Source organism: Plectropomus leopardus, chromosome 17, assembly GCF_008729295.1.
Source record: "Plectropomus leopardus isolate mb chromosome 17, YSFRI_Pleo_2.0, whole genome shotgun sequence".
Taxonomy (NCBI): domain Eukaryota; kingdom Metazoa; phylum Chordata; class Actinopteri; order Perciformes; family Serranidae; genus Plectropomus; species Plectropomus leopardus.
Genome location: NC_056479.1, coordinates 16221491 through 16237966, shown reverse-complemented (window position 1 = coordinate 16237966; position 16476 = coordinate 16221491). Strand labels below are relative to the sequence as shown.

At 40.9% G+C, this 16476-nt stretch overlaps 1 protein-coding gene across 2 annotated transcripts; it reads right to left on the bottom strand.

Moving 5' to 3' along the window:
* Positions 1 to 1139: 1139 nt before the first annotated feature.
* raver1 (ribonucleoprotein, PTB-binding 1) lies at positions 1140 to 16122 on the bottom strand. 2 transcript variants are annotated; one of them, XM_042505575.1, is made up of 14 exons: positions 15764 to 16122; positions 14731 to 14797; positions 11313 to 11782; positions 9163 to 9354; positions 8663 to 8783; positions 8474 to 8574; positions 7786 to 7867; positions 6433 to 6632; positions 6262 to 6343; positions 5972 to 6114; positions 4977 to 5048; positions 4744 to 4878; positions 4523 to 4588; positions 1140 to 2953 (listed from the first exon to the last, which is right to left on the bottom strand). In XM_042505575.1, the coding sequence occupies exons 1-14, from the start codon at positions 16079 to 16081 to the stop codon at positions 2807 to 2809; spliced, it is 2196 nt and encodes a 731-aa protein (XP_042361509.1). In that variant the 5' UTR covers positions 16082 to 16122; the 3' UTR covers positions 1140 to 2806. The 2 variants fall into 2 exon arrangements, with proteins under 2 accessions (XP_042361509.1, XP_042361510.1); XM_042505576.1 differs by having other exon boundaries at positions 7786 to 7864.
* Positions 16123 to 16476: the final 354 nt, after the last annotated feature.

The window sequence follows — 16476 nt, the reverse complement described above, 5'->3', positions numbered from 1 at the left end:
AATAAAGCAAAACATCAGCTGGCTGTGCATGCACTCACTGTTGATTGAGAAGAGGCATATCAGTTCTGGTTCATTACTTGATATGATCACTACTCTGCGTCTTTTCATAGCTCAAATGCACATTTTAGTGGGCCAATAAAATTGTTGTTTGACATTTTTATTGCATTACAACTTTGGGGTTGTGCCACTCAAATTCTTTTGATGCTTTTATACCCACAGGAAAGGTTTTTCCCCAATACGATGCATGGGTGTATTGTAAGGCAGTGGGCCCCTGGGCACAAACATGAAAAAAGGTTTTATCACCTCTTCTACACATAAGCAAGAAACAGACTTTGTGGGGGTTTGAATCTTTTGTTTGTGTGTTTTATTTTTTAATGGACGTTATGCATTTTCCCTGTGGTATTTTTGGTAAGCTGGTATATTTTTTTGTAATTTTGTTATGCAAAACGTCACTCAAATGAACACAATACTCAGCAGGAAAAGACTCAAAATGATCATGAAGAGATATGAAAAGACCAGAGATGCAAAGGAACTACAAAGAGAGGCAAAACCATCATAAAGTCTGTGTCCTGCTCCTATGTAGGAGAGGTGACGTGCCCCTTTGCATATCTGTGATCAAGGGCCCATTGTCTCATAATCCACCCATGCGTCAGTAATCCATCTATGATAAATTGACACGCCACAAAGACGACACAACTCTTCCTGCTCAAACACATGTGCCAATTTATTTTGATTTTACTATTGACAGTAGTTCGACATTATTTTCAAACGTTGAATATGCTCTCCATTACTTGATCACTTTGGTTTTGATGAGTTTCTACATTCAACAGAAAAATAATCAGATACAGTTCTTTTTGCATCCTGGGGTTCAAGGCAGAAATTTAAATCAAATTATGCAAATCTGTTAAGTCACTTAACTCAGCTCTAAAATTAATGAGAATTGCAGCCAACAATTAAAACTCTTAAAGGCAGTTCTGCTTTAAGAGCAAATTATGTGCTCTTGGTAAAGTGCTGAACAAACACAAGGGCATGCCCCAAGACACAAGCTGAAAAAATTTTGGGTAAAATACAGAGATTTTCACATAAATCCCAAAAATGTTTTTTTTTTTTTTTTAAATAATGAGTTCACAACAACAACATGAGTTTCAATAACATTTACTTGCTCACATCACACACATACAGAGACAATCATGGCGGTACAGATGAGAAGATGGCAGTTAGGATCAAATCGATCAAAGTGAATGATCATCATACAGTACGGCTGCATCTCTTGGTCCATACACAACATGAGCGGTCTGCTGTGGCGCCACTCTTGGTCACATCAGCTGTCAAGCATACAAGCAAACGACAAAAACACGTAGGAGCAGCAAATTCATTCAAAACACCAGACCAGAGGCAGGTATGATTAAAGAAAACAAAAAGTTTTGGACTTTAGGGTGGGGGAAAATGATCAAGCTTAACTATTTACACAGCAAATAACACAGAAATGGTAAATGTAGATGGAAGCCAACACAGGGCAGGATGATGTCACAGAAAAACACTGTTAAGGCTCAAGTGTAGCTGCATTTCCTAGCAGAAGTCAGAGGTAATGGGTTTTCACAATCAAACTGTCAACCAGATAATTATTTTTAAAAAATAAAATTAAAAAAAAAAAAAAAGAGAGAAAAAAAACGATAACAGTCGTGTCACTGACCAATCACCTGCCACTAGCTTCCATTAGTATCTCCCAGACTCGAGAGATGGCACACAGCGCATGTCCACCGCCCCATCCACCCAACTCAACCAGAGGTGTTGTGTTCGGACTATAAAGACATTCAAAATTTAAATTTAGCAAACAAAAACTCACACAAACACAGAAAATATTCAACTCCTGGGACAAATATGAGTGAGAGGAGACTTGAAAATGGCATCTCATAAGAGGTGAGTACAGATATTGTGACGTCAAAGTGCATCACTCAACAACCAGTGTAGAGAACAGACTCCAAAAACAAAGCTGGAGGGTGTGGATCAAAAGACAAACAACGTGGAAAAGTTGAGGCTTGAGAAAACATGCCAGAATGGAAAAAAGCTTCACCGTCATAACACAAAGGCAGGCACGCACACAGCTGTCATTGGTGGATGGAAAGCTGCATGTTAACCAATGAGGAGAGGTCTGAAACCAAGGAGGGTCATACAGTGAAATATACAACCCTGTGGAAGAAGGGGAAAACAACATCAAAACATCATCTCATTAAACAAACTACTGAACATCTTTACATGGAATTAGAAAGGCTTTTTAAAAAGTAGAGCCCTTAAAGTAAAGCTTTTTTTAATACTACGCAAGTCCCTTTGCCTGAAATTGTGGACAGCATCACTTTAGAGGGATGTCAAACATAATAAAAAGCAAAACTGGCCAAACTATCTGCTGATACACCACACTCAACACAGGGATAAAAAAAAATGCTCAAGAGAAAAGACTTCATATGCTAATTAACCATTTTTTCTCACTGTACACGTTTTTCAACACGAAATTAAAGTCAAATTAAAAAAAAAAAAAGTAAAAACTTAATTTACCAACACACTAAAATCATATATACACAACAGAAAAAAAATTACAACCACCAAGAATTCCCATGGAGTGAAACAACTGTCCAGATAGCTACAGGCTGCGCTCCCTGGCGCCCTCCAGGGGTCACTCACAGGAGCACACAGGAGACAAATCCAAGGACCACCACGCTATCCAGTTCATTGGAAGACACCAGAGGAGATGCCATTGTGTCCTGGCTGCTGAATGGCTACTCCTACAACAGGCAGCATTCAGCCGTAGTTAGAATATACGCTTTCGCTTAAGGTAGGAGTCTGCGTAATGGCCTCCAAGGCCCTGGGAGTGCTGGCCCACGTAGCCGCCCTCGGGGCTCGGCTCCGGAGATGGGATCAGCCGGGAGAACACACGCTTGTGGCTACCAATGGGAGTCTATAAGCGGAATAAAAAAAAAAACAAAAAAAAAACCTTAATTAATAAAGAGATGCATCATAAGCACATGGGATGTCTGTGGTAAGAGCAAGTGTTTTATCCTTCAAGTCTTTTTGTTTTCCTGTGTGGTGTCATACAGGCTCCAGTTCCATCATAACATCCTGAAACAATACCAACGAGCTGCATATCCTTGCATATCAATCATCTTATCTTGGCAGCGATGGCACTTTTACGAGCTTCTGGCACGGGGCCTGCTGAAGCTGGACGAGCCAAATAGAAGGCAGTTAGACGAGGCTGTACACTGCTGTTGCTCCACTCGTCTGTCGTGCCTCCCGCTACATAACTTGGGTGTTAGTGAGTCCGCAATTTTGTTGTCGTTGTAGAGGGAGAGAGCTGCTTTGTACAATGTCCAACACCGAGCAAACGTTGATAGTTATTTTACAATTTATGGTGTAGAACAGAAAGTTGTTCCACACACTTCTTAAATGCTTTTGGTGTCTTCATTGTCCACTCCAGACTACTTTGTTTGCCAGTGATTTTTGGTGTATTAGCAACATTAGCATCTTTGCATTTGCTTAGGTTACTGATAGGTCAAGAGGGCATGCAACAGGTCAAGCAGTGACAGTGACATTTTAGAAGGCCCTCTGCTGGATCACAACACAAACTACTTCAAACAGTCTGCTGGAAGTGTAGACTGTAAAGCCCAGTTCAGAACAAAGACTCACGATGACACAAGTTCAAACATGCATCTATTCGCAATGCTCCGGTCTGCAAAGTTCTGAAAACCTGCCATTTTAAATCAATGCAACTAAGACCAGATGGTGTTTCATCTCCGTGGCAATAACTCCCTGCACTTCTGTTCTGATTTGCAGCTTTTTAGGCTTATCTTCTATCTGATAACAATTTGTAGCGACATAAAATAAGTGAGGTTTATGATGGTGAGATAGCTGCATCTCAGGTAAGCTGGTGAAGAAACGGTAAAAACAAAACAGCCTGAGCTTCAGATGGACAGTACTCATAAAAATATGCCACAGTGATGCAATGCTGATTAATCAGTAAATGAGTAAGTATGTGTGTGATATGAGCACATACAGCAAGCAGCAGCAGCTGCCTGACACCGACACCGTGAGGACGGAGGCTTTTGTCAGAGATAGCCAAACCAAGCAAACAGGCCATCTGCAGTCATTTTGACTAGGCTAGTGGACTTTGCTGCAAGCCGATTGGCTGTTGAAACAGGTGACGTGCGTTGCGTTCTAAAACCAGCCACTGGCGATTTGACAAGATGAGTTGCAGGTGACACCATCAGCTGGCTTGAGTCGAGCTGCGACTGGACATTTCACACCGCTGCAACGTTTTTAAAAACAGATTTGTGTTGTTGCCAATTTTCAGTCTGAACTAGGCTACAAAAAAATACATAAATAAATAAAAATGTCTGCTGGGCTTGGAAATTAGAAACATTTGAACAAATTTCAAATATTAAGTGACAGCCATAATACAAAACATTAAGACTTTAAAAAAAAAAAAAAAAAAAAAAAAAAAGTGGCAGAGACAAGACAGTGTCTCAATTACCTTCACAGCATTCCCCAGGCCTGGGGGGTAGTTAGTGGTGTGGCTCACAGGAGGCATTCCCACAGCCTGAGGACAAACAACCAACCTTCAGTGACCTCGACTTCTGTTACTGAGGCTCATGCACTTCACAGCCAAACATTAATTATTGAACACGGGCTTATTCTGGGAACCTAACCTAAAAGTCTGAAACCAAACCACAAAAGAAAAACAGAAAAACTTACCCTGTTGAGATGGGTGGTAGGGAGGCTCCCATTACTGGGGGCCTCGGGCCCTGAGCTGAAGTAAGAGGACATGGGTTCACTGGAAGGGTAGCTGTAGTGGGAAAATCGCTCACTGTAGTCGTGGTGACGAGAGAGCTGTGGAGACAAACTGTTACTACAGAGCAGTACGCAATGTGTCACCTAATAAAATGTAAAATATGCACAAAGCCTTAAAATGTTTGACTGAACACTACCTGCTGACCAAAGCCTGTCAAGGCTCCAGCATCAAGGTTCTCCTGCTGTTCATATAAGTGAGCCAGAGGATCCTGAGGAGAAACACCAGATCACATTATATGTCGGCTACTGCAGCAATAAGCAACCAGGCACTATACTGTACATTCATCAGGTCATTATGAAATCGGGGGAAAAAACGGTGTTTCCACACATTGTCATGGCAAGAATTTCAAAACTTTTTCATGACTTTAAAAGTCCCAGTTTTTCTTTTCTTGCCCCACTTGCCCAGTGTTTTTCCAAACATGTAAGATTCAAACTCTATTCATACATAATTTCAGCATCCCACATGATGTGTTTAAGGACGGACAGAAATTTGACAATCCAACAATAATTTCTGTTTTTACAGTTTCTGGCTGTGATAAATAGTGTCATTTTGGTGAAAATGTGCCTTTCAAAAATTTAAATTCTATAATAAATCTATAACAATTGCAAATAAATAAAACTAAAAAAAAAAAAAAAAGTATTAAAACAAAAAAATCGTCAAAATACTTAAAATAAAACATGCCTTCCAAACCCATGTTTCTTTAAAATCTGCAGTAAAATAAACACAGCTATTTAAAGTTGTATGCCCCCTTTCTTAAAAGTGCTTTAAAAAAATATTTGACATGCCTAGTGGGAATATATTGAGGGAGATGGGGAACACAGGGATAAAATGAAGAAACGTACATGATAAACAAACAAAAACATAACATAACAAGAATGTCGTCACACCTCGACATATATTAGAGTTACAGTAGACTTATGTTACAGCTCCAGAAAAAACTTCAACGTTAAGTTACATTAATGTAGTTTAATTTATTAAACAAAACATATTTCCATGATTTTTCCTGGAAAATATGACTGTGACATTCCATGACTGTTCCAGTTTTTCAATGACTGTGGGAACCCTGAATAAACTTTTTTTTAAAAAATATGGGGTCTTTTCATGGACAGGGACTGGAAACATAGTGGTTACCTGGTGTAGAGGAGGGTATTCTGGGCTGTAGGAATCCTGGTAGCGCAGGTTGTAATTTGGCTGTATGCTCTGGTGTGCGTGTTGGTTGGACACATTGCTTAATGTTGGCCTCTTCCTATAGGGGTGAGGTCTGCAGCTGCCTCCTGGAATAAAGGAGAGCAGACAGACATTATATGCTGGCCTGTGTTTACTTGAGGTGATGCAGTGGACAAGAGCAGACTACCAAGCACGAAAATCAGAATCACACAGTAGGAGGGGGGAAAAAAAAAAAAAAAAAAAAAGCACCACACCTGAAGGAAAAACATTGTTGACACCGAGGAAGGCACTCTGGGGATGGTTCACATCTTTGGGAGGATCTCCTAGTATGGAGACCTGACAGGAGGGGAAAATGTGATTTATTTTTTACTACCGGGTGAAAAGATTATAAAAAAAGAAAAAAGGAAATTTTCTTGGGATCTCACCCCTTGTGCTGTGAGGCCATCTGCCCCCATCATCCCACTCATCAGGGGCATGGAGATTCCCTGCAGGGTGGGAGAGGAAGTCTGGGGGAAGGTGCACGCTGCTGTGGGGGACTCCTGCTCTCTTGCCAAGGCTCGGCCAAGTGGCATTGGCTTCAAGGGGGCCAAAGGATCCGTCTGAAGACCAAGACCGGGGACACCACCTTGGAGAATTAGATAAAGGAATGGTTGGAAATTATCATAATTGTAATATTTAATTTTTGACAAATTAGTGTGGCACCTGTTAATAACATGCCTGTTCAGAAGGGGTAAGTTGCTTGGTCTGTGTTATTATCATGTCCTGAGAAATACACCTGGGCCTCAAAAAGCTATAGATTTATTATGAAGTTTAGATGTAAAAAAAAAATTGAATTATGTTGCTGTTCTAACTCACTGTACCCAAAATCATACACAAAAGCCCCCCAAAGCATTTAAAATATGCAGTGTACTCTTTACTGTGAACTCCTACTTCAGAGACAAATACTGTACCACATTTAGCTGACAGACATTTTACTGGTTACATTGCAGATTCAGATATCACAAACAATCAATGTCTTTCATTTTTCACTCTAAGTAAAAAATAAAACGCAGGAGTTTTACTCTGCAGTTTTTTTGTATGTAACTATAAAGGCTAATAGTTTTACTACATAAAAAGAAAAGTTGTGATTATTAATTTCCAATTGTCTTTTAGCTGCTTATTGAATGAACGTAGGTTAAGACATTGGACACAGTCCGCATCACCGGGGTTATAAAGGCAAATAATAAACACATCCTAGTTGCAGCTACTGGTGGTCAGAAACTCCTGTGAAATACATTCAACAAGGCTTCACTTTCCACAACACGTGAGGTCCCGCCCCCTGCATGCTGAACGGAGCAACAAAGCGTTGTTCTCTTGGTTATTCAAAGTCTTTAAATATTTAAAGTGTCATGCGTCTAAATTGCGCCAAATTTGACAATATCTGGATTCCGATAAATACACCTGCCAACTTAAAAAATAACTTTTGTTCAGCTGCCATTGTGGCTGTTTTTTTGTCTGGTAAGTGAAACAAATTTAGCAGCCACTCGCATACTTCACTGGCATTTGGGCAGCAGCCGGTGCAGATTTCCAACCGTGCCAGGAAGTACATATGTAATCATGTAAATCATAACTACCACTTTGACTTTCTAGCATTGTAACCAAAATGTCATGACCAATGTTAAGAGGAGTAACCAAGATGAACAGGCAAAGAGGGGTACAGATGTTTAGCATCAAAGGCAAAGCAAAAACGTGCGGTGTGTGGCTCAAGTAACTACGGCTGGAGTCGGCGGATGGCAAACCTTGGGGCAGGTCTCCGAGCAGATGGACTCCCTGCTGGACAGGGAGAGCAGCCAGAGGATTCTCCCCGATGAGTCCTGCCTGCTGGCCAAAAGCAGAGAGCAGAGTTCAGTGTCACAAGAGGGTCACACCGCCTGGCTGCAACGCTGGAGTGATGAAACACTGCTGCACTTCACGAGCACACTTAATCAGCAGCACCGAGGCTTACTCACCACGTTTTAAATTATGTCCTTACAGAGCTGGTATTTACACTTTTTGTGCACAAAAGAAGCACACCTACCACATCACTCAGCACCACTCAAAAGTACACCCCCACCTCCCCCACACACACACACAAAAACAAACCTCACAGCTTCCTAGCGAGAGCGTACCCACCCAGGCATTGCATTTTGTATCACCAATCTCACAAAGAGACCAGGAGTCATCTCACTTCACCACCATCACCTCACACACTGATAGCCACACCACAAACACCATTATCACTCACACAAGGGACTAGAGGGTTTTCTTTATTTTGCAGCACCTGAGCCCACAGAAGATGATTCCCCAGAAAGGCTTGCTAATGGTAAAGAGGGAAAGAGCAAAGAGTGAGAAAAAAAAAAAAAGGTGTTTGCGTAAAAGAGGATGACTCAAAACAGGCTGAGTGGCAAGGAGGCATGTGGGAGTGAAAGGGCAGAAAGGTAGCTGTACCTGCTGGGCCTTGGCTTGGTTCTGAAGGAGCAGCTGGAGCAGGGCGGCAGAGAGGGCGGGATTGGCCAGCAGGGGCATCGTAGGGGCTGCCCCAAGGAGGCCTGCACACAAAGAGGACATCAGTATCCACCGGACCAGAGCAAATCACAAAATTAAGGCATTTATTAAGAGCTAGTGAGAACTCCTCACCTTGTTTGGGTCCTTGTGACAGAGGGTTGAGCAGCATCTTGAGGGTAGCAGGGTTATTGAGGCCTGTAAGTATCTGCATGGCTGTAGGATCAGGGAGGAGACCCTTACCCCTATTCACAGCCTTGAAGGAAGGGGTCAAAGGACAGGTAATTAACACGAGAGCAGGTGCAAACGTACAGCTTTGGACATGTGAATACAGATATCAGCTTGACTTCACCCACAAAAGACCATTTGTATATCATTTACCCAACCCAGGTTATGTTATTTAAATGAGACTTTATACTGCAGGAGTTTATAAACAGATGTTTTCATTTTGTTCTCTTGTTAAACATGGACCCCTAAGAATTAAATTAAATCAAGAATTCTCTCGGTTTTCTGATTCTATGTGTACGGGAGGCATGCGAGAAAAGCAATGTTTCGTTCACAAATTTAACGCCTTATGGGGTAAATAAATTAATATACAAATAGTCATTTGGGGGATTAAGTATTACTTTGAATACCATGGTTTGGGCGGCGATCAGAGCAGCCAACATGCTTCTTCCAGGAGGACCAGGGGCACAGAAAGACACCCTGATGTGTGTCCTTCCCAGCAGCCTGCCATCAGTGAGTCTCTGTGCCTCCTCGGCCATCTCAGCTGTGGCAAACTCCAACACTGCAAACCGCCGAAAACTTCCATCTTGTCCCTGAGCCAACTGTGGAGAGGAAAAAAAAACAGTCATTCTAATCTCCCAGACACACTCTGCAGTTCACACAAGGTGATGGTTGACTGATATTCACTGGCCTGTGGTCTTTCACATACAAGCACAACATCTATTCAAAAGCACATTTATGTTGGAAACATCCTGTAAAATCCCTGAAATGTACCAGAATCATTGTCCAAAATGATTCTTTTTTTTTCCTAGGCTTTGTTTATTGATAAGGTTGGGACTCTTACAGGTGGCACAATATTCTAGCACTGACAGGTTCTCATTTAGCAGCCATATCATTTAGTACTCAGATGATTTACTGTTCCTCCAAGTCAAAATAATTCAATCTGCTGGATGCAGTACGAAAAATGACCAGAAGTAGTGGAGACTTGCCAAAGAACAGCTTTTAGAATTTAAACTTTCCATAATTGTGACTCATTTGCAGTGGATGAGTCTTCAAACCATTTTGAACCGGTAAATATACCCATATAGACCGTATAAACTGTAACATCGCAACAACAATCACTTCTGTGGAGATGACTCACTTCCAACTGTCAATACATGACATTGGCAAACTGTAACCTTAAAGATATATAGTTAAACACATGGTTTCATTTCATGTATGTGATGCAGGGTTTTTATTTTTTATCTGCAAGTTATTGTAAACAAACATTATGATTCAGTCTATACTCAGAATATTCCCCCGGGTGCTCTCAGTGTCGTCTATAACATCTTTCTCAACTCATTTTCTGTGGAGCAGATTCATTTGGGAGAACTGTTCATGTTTTGGACCATCTTGGACCATAAAAACAACATGTATGAACTTGAAAAAAGGACTCAGTTACTCTTTAAGGCCCTTTACTAAACATCAGGCACTAGATGTGGCCTAATGATTTAATAGCAGTTGCATCTTGTTAAAACAAGTGCTGAGAATCTTAAATGTTTCCCTTAAATCATCACATGGTCCATAATTGTCACTGCCTTTGCAACAATCCCAAAAACCTGGAACCAGCAGAAAAGTACTACCATGTGCGTCATGTTAAAAAGGTCTCCCCTCTCTCTCATTCCAGAAAAGCCTGCTGAATGACACCACCTGGGGGAGTCAGGTGGGCATCACCATAGAAACCAGCAATGCTCATTGCTATTGAAACTTTGAGTGGCCACAGGGAAACCGGGGTAAAGGTGAAAAGTACTGAAAGATCAAATATGGAATAAAATACAAAAGTGATTCCCACCATCTGTTAACCCTCAGTGTCAGTGCTATAACTTTTACATACACACTGTGAGACATAATCTCCATCAGCAACAGAAATCTGGGACCATCGAACGGCTGACGATTCATTTTCTGTTGATCGACTCATCGACGAACAGACCTATCGTTGCATAAATTGCATAACATTCATTATTATCAGTGCAGAATATCTGGATAATGTGTCCTCAGGTTTCCTACAGCTTAAGGCCTAAGATTTAAGACTTTTTTTAAATGCCATCACAAATGAAATTTAAGGCCATTTTTTTAAAAAAACGTAACAAGACAAAATAAACAAAACCCAAAGGGTTATGGACAACTTCACCCAAATGTTTATTGTAATTTAAAACATAAATTTTGTTGGTTCATCTACCCTGATTTGTCTGAAGTTAATGCCAGAGGAATTAGGTACTTTTTTTAAATTTTTTTTTATTAATCTTAGAGGCATACAGTATATCTATATACGTTACCAATTATTTTGAGAGTTTTAAATGCAACGGGGGAAAAAAAGGATTCATAGAATCCTATGTCCCAAACAGTTTTTACACTTTTGAAAGTTTTATTTAAGACATTTTGGTGCTAATTAAGGCCTTAATTTTAGGTTAATGAATCACATGCCTTTTTAAGTCTTTTTAAGGATCCTTCTGAAAACAAGTAAAAATTGAAGCGGTGTGAATCAGAAAGTAGCAGTGCATTTGTGTGTGGCGAACCTGACCTGGCAGAAGACGGGCGCATGGGTATCAGCCAAGGCGTTGCGTAGGTCTTGTGCTGTCAGCAGGCTCGGGGGCAGGCGGTCCACACACAGGCATTTAGAGTGCAGCAGTGGGTATGTGAGCGAGCCCACTTCAGTCCAGTGGACATACAGCATGCGAGAGCCCAGCTGCTTTCCTAATAGCTCCGACTTGGCCCTGGCAGCCGAGTCCTTCTTCATGTACTCCACAAAGCCATAGCCCTTGGAGTGCCCTGTGGAGGCGCTGTACACTAGAAAGCAGCGCTCCAGGTTACCAAAGGGTCGCACCAACTCCTCAAACTGCTGCTGGGTGAAGGCGCGGGGCAGGTTGGCGATGCATAGCAGAGCGTCTGTTGGCTGCAGCTGCACAGAGATCTCCCTGTCCCGGAGCACATGCTGGTGGAAGTCTTTGATGGCACACTGCGCCTGTTCTCCATTAAGCAGCGTCACAAATGCTGAGGGTGACGGGGGACAGAAGAAGGAAGGGAGACAATAAACACAATTTGGTGTAAAGTGAGGGAGTGACGTGTTCAGTCAGTGTTAAGAGAAAGATTTTCATTCACAGCAGGTCTCAGGGGGCAAACCTTGGTTGTGACACCAATTCTCCTTTGGTAGGTCTGATAAAAGGCAACGCTGGTGGCACAATGTCACCACACACCAGCTTTAATGTCACTGCAACATTTCCCTTATCGAGACTACAATAGGTGTCACCGTGTCTGACAAGAACCAAACCCACTTTATCTGACTGAGCATCATGTTGAGAGCTAAAAAGCCACATCTAGACCGCATTTTAATGTTATTGACACCCACAGACTCTTGTTGCAGTGCTGAGAGGTACACCAGAGCCCTACGGTGTGCTGCTATACGTCAACCAAACATACTGTTACCCATGTTTTGAGAAAAAGCAGATGGGGAAAATAAAATATTGTTGCAGTTTTGTCTAAAAGCCAAATTAAAAAATGTATATTTTTTTAACCAGCCAACCAGATTTTATACAGAAGCACATCTAAATGTGACTGTAATCTGCCACAACAGTTTGGCAGATACCAGACACACCGTGAATTTACCATCTACCTTATGCAATTTTCTGGCCCATTATTATGATTAGCAACCAAGGTGATGTTTCTATTGGTAAGCTGACTTCTCATGCACTTAGACCACAAACAGGCAATTCCCCTGAATTAAGACGCAGCTCACATTTTGGGGCATACAAGGTTGTTTCACTCTACTTAAGATAATTAAAGACTGATTGTTTTAGTGTTTTAATTGCAGAAACTAGTTGTCTTGTTGCATACAAATTGCTAACTTTGAGTCGTGATACTGTGACTAAAAGTTCTACCATCTGTCAACAAAATAGACAGATCGGTCACTGAAAACAATGTGCAAGATCATCATAAGAACATCAGAGGTATATGAATAAATTACTATGTAAATAAAGTTTTGCTTGCCTGCCATCTGTCAGGCGTTCTTGGAGCATGTTGGGAATAAATTATTTTTCATTTACAGGGTTCCCACACATTTTCATGGACGAAATTTCAAGACTTTTCCATGACCTTTCAAGAAACCATGATAAAAGTAAACCGAAAAAAAAAATCCTTGCCCCACTCACCAGATGTTTTCTAACATATCAGATCCAAACTCTATTTAACCCTAATTTCAGCTCGCTGGCAAACATGGAAAAAGAGAGAACGAGGGGAGAAAATGGAGAAACATATGTGATGGTACACAAAACATCATGAAGTTACGGATATTAGAGAAACATTATGTCGACAGCTACAGAAAATAAATTTGCCGTTATGTTACTTCAAATTATCCAATGAAAATTACTGTAACAATTCCATGACTTTTCCAGGTTTTTCAATGAATGTGGGAACCCTGCCTTTAATTTCCAATTTTGTCCAATATTCTACACCAATCAATTATGTAAAAAAAGGTTTATTTTGAAACCATATTTTTTTTCATTTTATATGGCCTTTTGCAACACCTCCCCCTCCTGAAACTGTAACTGGTAGATTGTTTGCAACATGGCAGCCACAGTTAAATAGAAAAACATTGTGAGCTGGCCAGATGACCTTTCTTGGTAGCAAAATTTCACAACAGCTTGCTGTTTCTGCCAGAGTTAGCACACAGTTGTGTACTATACAAGCTACAGTCACACCACAAACAAATACCAGCACAAAAATACTAAGGCGTAGTGGAATTAAGTGGAAGACACAATTTTGGCCGAACTTTTGATGAAACACTGAAGCAAACTGATCATCTAAACAACATCTTTATTGAAAAAGGGAAATTTAACTTTTGCTTTGATGCTCAATGGGCGTTTTGTGCAATATTTTCTTTCAGTCCAGATCATTTTCCTTTTTGTGAACAAAGCAGTTCAAATTGTTTAGCAATTTCAGGGTTCACACATATTTTCATGGACAAAATTTTTTAAAAAATGTCATGACTGTTGAGGTCATTTTTTTGCCCAGCAGTTCACAAACACATCAGATTTAAACTATTTAAACAGCATTATGTGGTTGGCATAGATGAAGGGAGATGGAACGCAGGGAGAAAATGAACAAACGTGATTTTAAACATAACATCACACACACAGCGTTACGTTACTGCCATGGAAAATAAATTTGCTATTGTGTTACATTACATGGACATTATCCATGGAAAATTACTGTAACAATGTCATTACACACAAAATTCCATGACTTTTCCAAAACTTTCAATGTTTTTACTAATCCAATGACTTTCTAAAGGCCTAGAAAATGTGTTAAGATGTGGAATTTCATGACTTTTCCTGGTTTTCCATGACAATGGGAACCCTACAATTTGTGCTCATCGAGAGGATTGTAGCATCACAGGTTGTTTAAGACTCATGTCTCTTTTCTTTTCCTTATTTGTTAACATTCATAGATTATCTGTGGTAGATACTTTACTCCTTTAAACTATACATACAATGCTTAATATGATGCACAAGTAATGAGTAGGGATGTTCTTTAATATTGGTACATCTTGGCAGATATTGACCTGAAAATATAATAATTGAAATCAGCCAACATGCTCATTTCTGTAAATATCACAAAACTGATACATTTTTTAACTGACAAAGTGAACATTTATAAAACATCAACCCTAAGTTGAAGTATTTTTCTTATTTTGCACAATGAATGAATACTACATACACTGAAAAGCACTGTATTTCATGTCTCCATCTGCTGGTGGGCCATCATGATAAGAGTTTGCATAATCTGATGTTTATTCCACTACAAGGAGACTCGACGATCACTAAAATTAGGTGGGAAATGTGGGTTTGTCAATAACAGTTATCGGGCAAATTAGTTTTTCTATTTTGGCATATCAGATATCGGCAAAAAATCCAATACTTTGCATCCCTAGTAGTGAGACCAACCTGTGCCCTTGTATTTGTCAACGAAGCAGTACTTCAAGTCATAGTTGCCCAACAGCTCATGGACCTCCTGTAATTAAGAACAGTCAATAATTAAATACAGGCATTCAATTTAATCATGGCACAGTGCTTGACAACCCTTTTCCCAGGGAAGTTGTAGATTTTGGCCACCATTTAATTGTAGATTATTTAATAGTTTCACATAATTAACTCATTCATGTCCACTGGGAAACTAGCAACAAGTTGCACCTGTGTGTGGAGGGGGGTGAGAGGTGAATAACTGACTCATTGTTGTAGGAGAAATTGTTCTGCGCTGCTTTTGACCATTCACGAGCGAATGGCGATGCTGTCTAGCATTTTCTGAAACGTTTTGTCCCCACACCTTCCACCTTTTGTTATATTGCAACTCACATCTCGAACTCCCACTACTCCCCCCCCCCCCCCACCCTGTGAACAATGGTACCGCCCGCAGGCCCACCGCTCCCCACGAGTCAGGCACGTTCCAAAAAAATGTGGCATCATGAGTAAATCACTGGCTGCTCGATGCAACCAAACGCCAGCTTTAACAACAGATGGCCTGATGAAAAATAAGTCCCAGTGCACCTGTAACCCTCATATAGGAAGTATAACCACAGACAGGATGGCTCGGAAACTTAAGTAGTGAAGACACAAAAAATAACGAATATCAAAGTTATTGAATTGTTACCTAGGAGGCCGGACCGGCAGGTCATACAGGCCACAGATGACCATTATTGACAGTTATCTGACCACCTGGCAGTTAACCAAACAACCTAAAAAAGTTAAAATAATGCAATTTGTTTCCAGTGGCTGTATATAAAATATATGTTATCGATTAAATGTATTAGAGGCAGCGTCAAGAAAGCAAAAATATCGAATTAATCAAACTTAAAGACAGCTAACGAGTTAAATGGCTAGCAAGCTAACAGGTAGCATGGCAGGCATATTGAAGCTAGGCTAACGTTAGCCCGTCAATCAATCAATCATCCAATAACTGGTAGGTATTTCACACGCGTACCTGATTGCTGACGTCGGAGGGAAGATTTTTTATGATAATTTTCCTACGGTTGTAAAACTCCCGGCGAGTTCTCTCCAAGCGGCTCTCAATCTCTTCGGGGCTCAGTGATGTCAAGTCCTCGTCGACCCTCCGCTGACACTCGCGTTCAGAGTCCTCTTCGCCCGGTTCGAGGTCGGGGTACCGGCGGTCTCCGGACATCCAGCTTTCGTGCTCCGAAGCGAGGTCGTAATTTTCGTGAAGCGGGCGAGGGGCGAAACTGAGCCCTGTGTCTGTGGTTTCATCTCTGGCAGCTGTGCTAACAGACACGACGGCCGCCATCACTCGGTTCGGTGGAAGTTTTGTCAGTCTGAAAACTCAGCCTGATTTGAGCAGTTTAAACAATACACACATGGCCCCAGCGCCGTTTCTGATTGGTCGAGAGGGGGACGCATTCTCCATGACTACGGACGTAACAGAGGGCGGGGGTGGGGCCACGTTCGCTCTGATTGCTGCAGACCTCAGTAGAGCCATTAAGCTTATTTAAGGACTCCAGTTGCAAATTTGATCACACACAAAAACAAACAAATAAATAAAATGCAAATTTTAGAATCACAATTTTAATCAAACAAACAATTTTAATCAAACTTTTAATCAAATTTTAATCAAACTAGATCAGGAATAAACCAGGCCCGGTTCTAGACTGTTTTGAAACTGCTTTGTAAGAGATGTTGGTT

What these genes read in the sequence shown, in the direction of transcription:
- raver1 (XM_042505575.1), bottom strand. Translation starts at nt 16,081, where the DNA reads ATGGCGGCCGTCGTGTCTGTTAGCACAGCTGCCAGAGATGAAACCACA. An exon ending in ATGGCCTCACAGCACAAGGG is followed by an intron (nt 6,344 to 6,432) that starts GTGAGATCCCAA and finishes CCCTCCTGTCAG; the next exon opens with GTCTCCATACTAGGAGATCC. An exon ending in GCCTGGGGAATGCTGTGAAG is followed by an intron (nt 2,954 to 4,522) that starts GTAATTGAGACA and finishes TTCCGCTTATAG; the next exon opens with ACTCCCATTGGTAGCCACAA.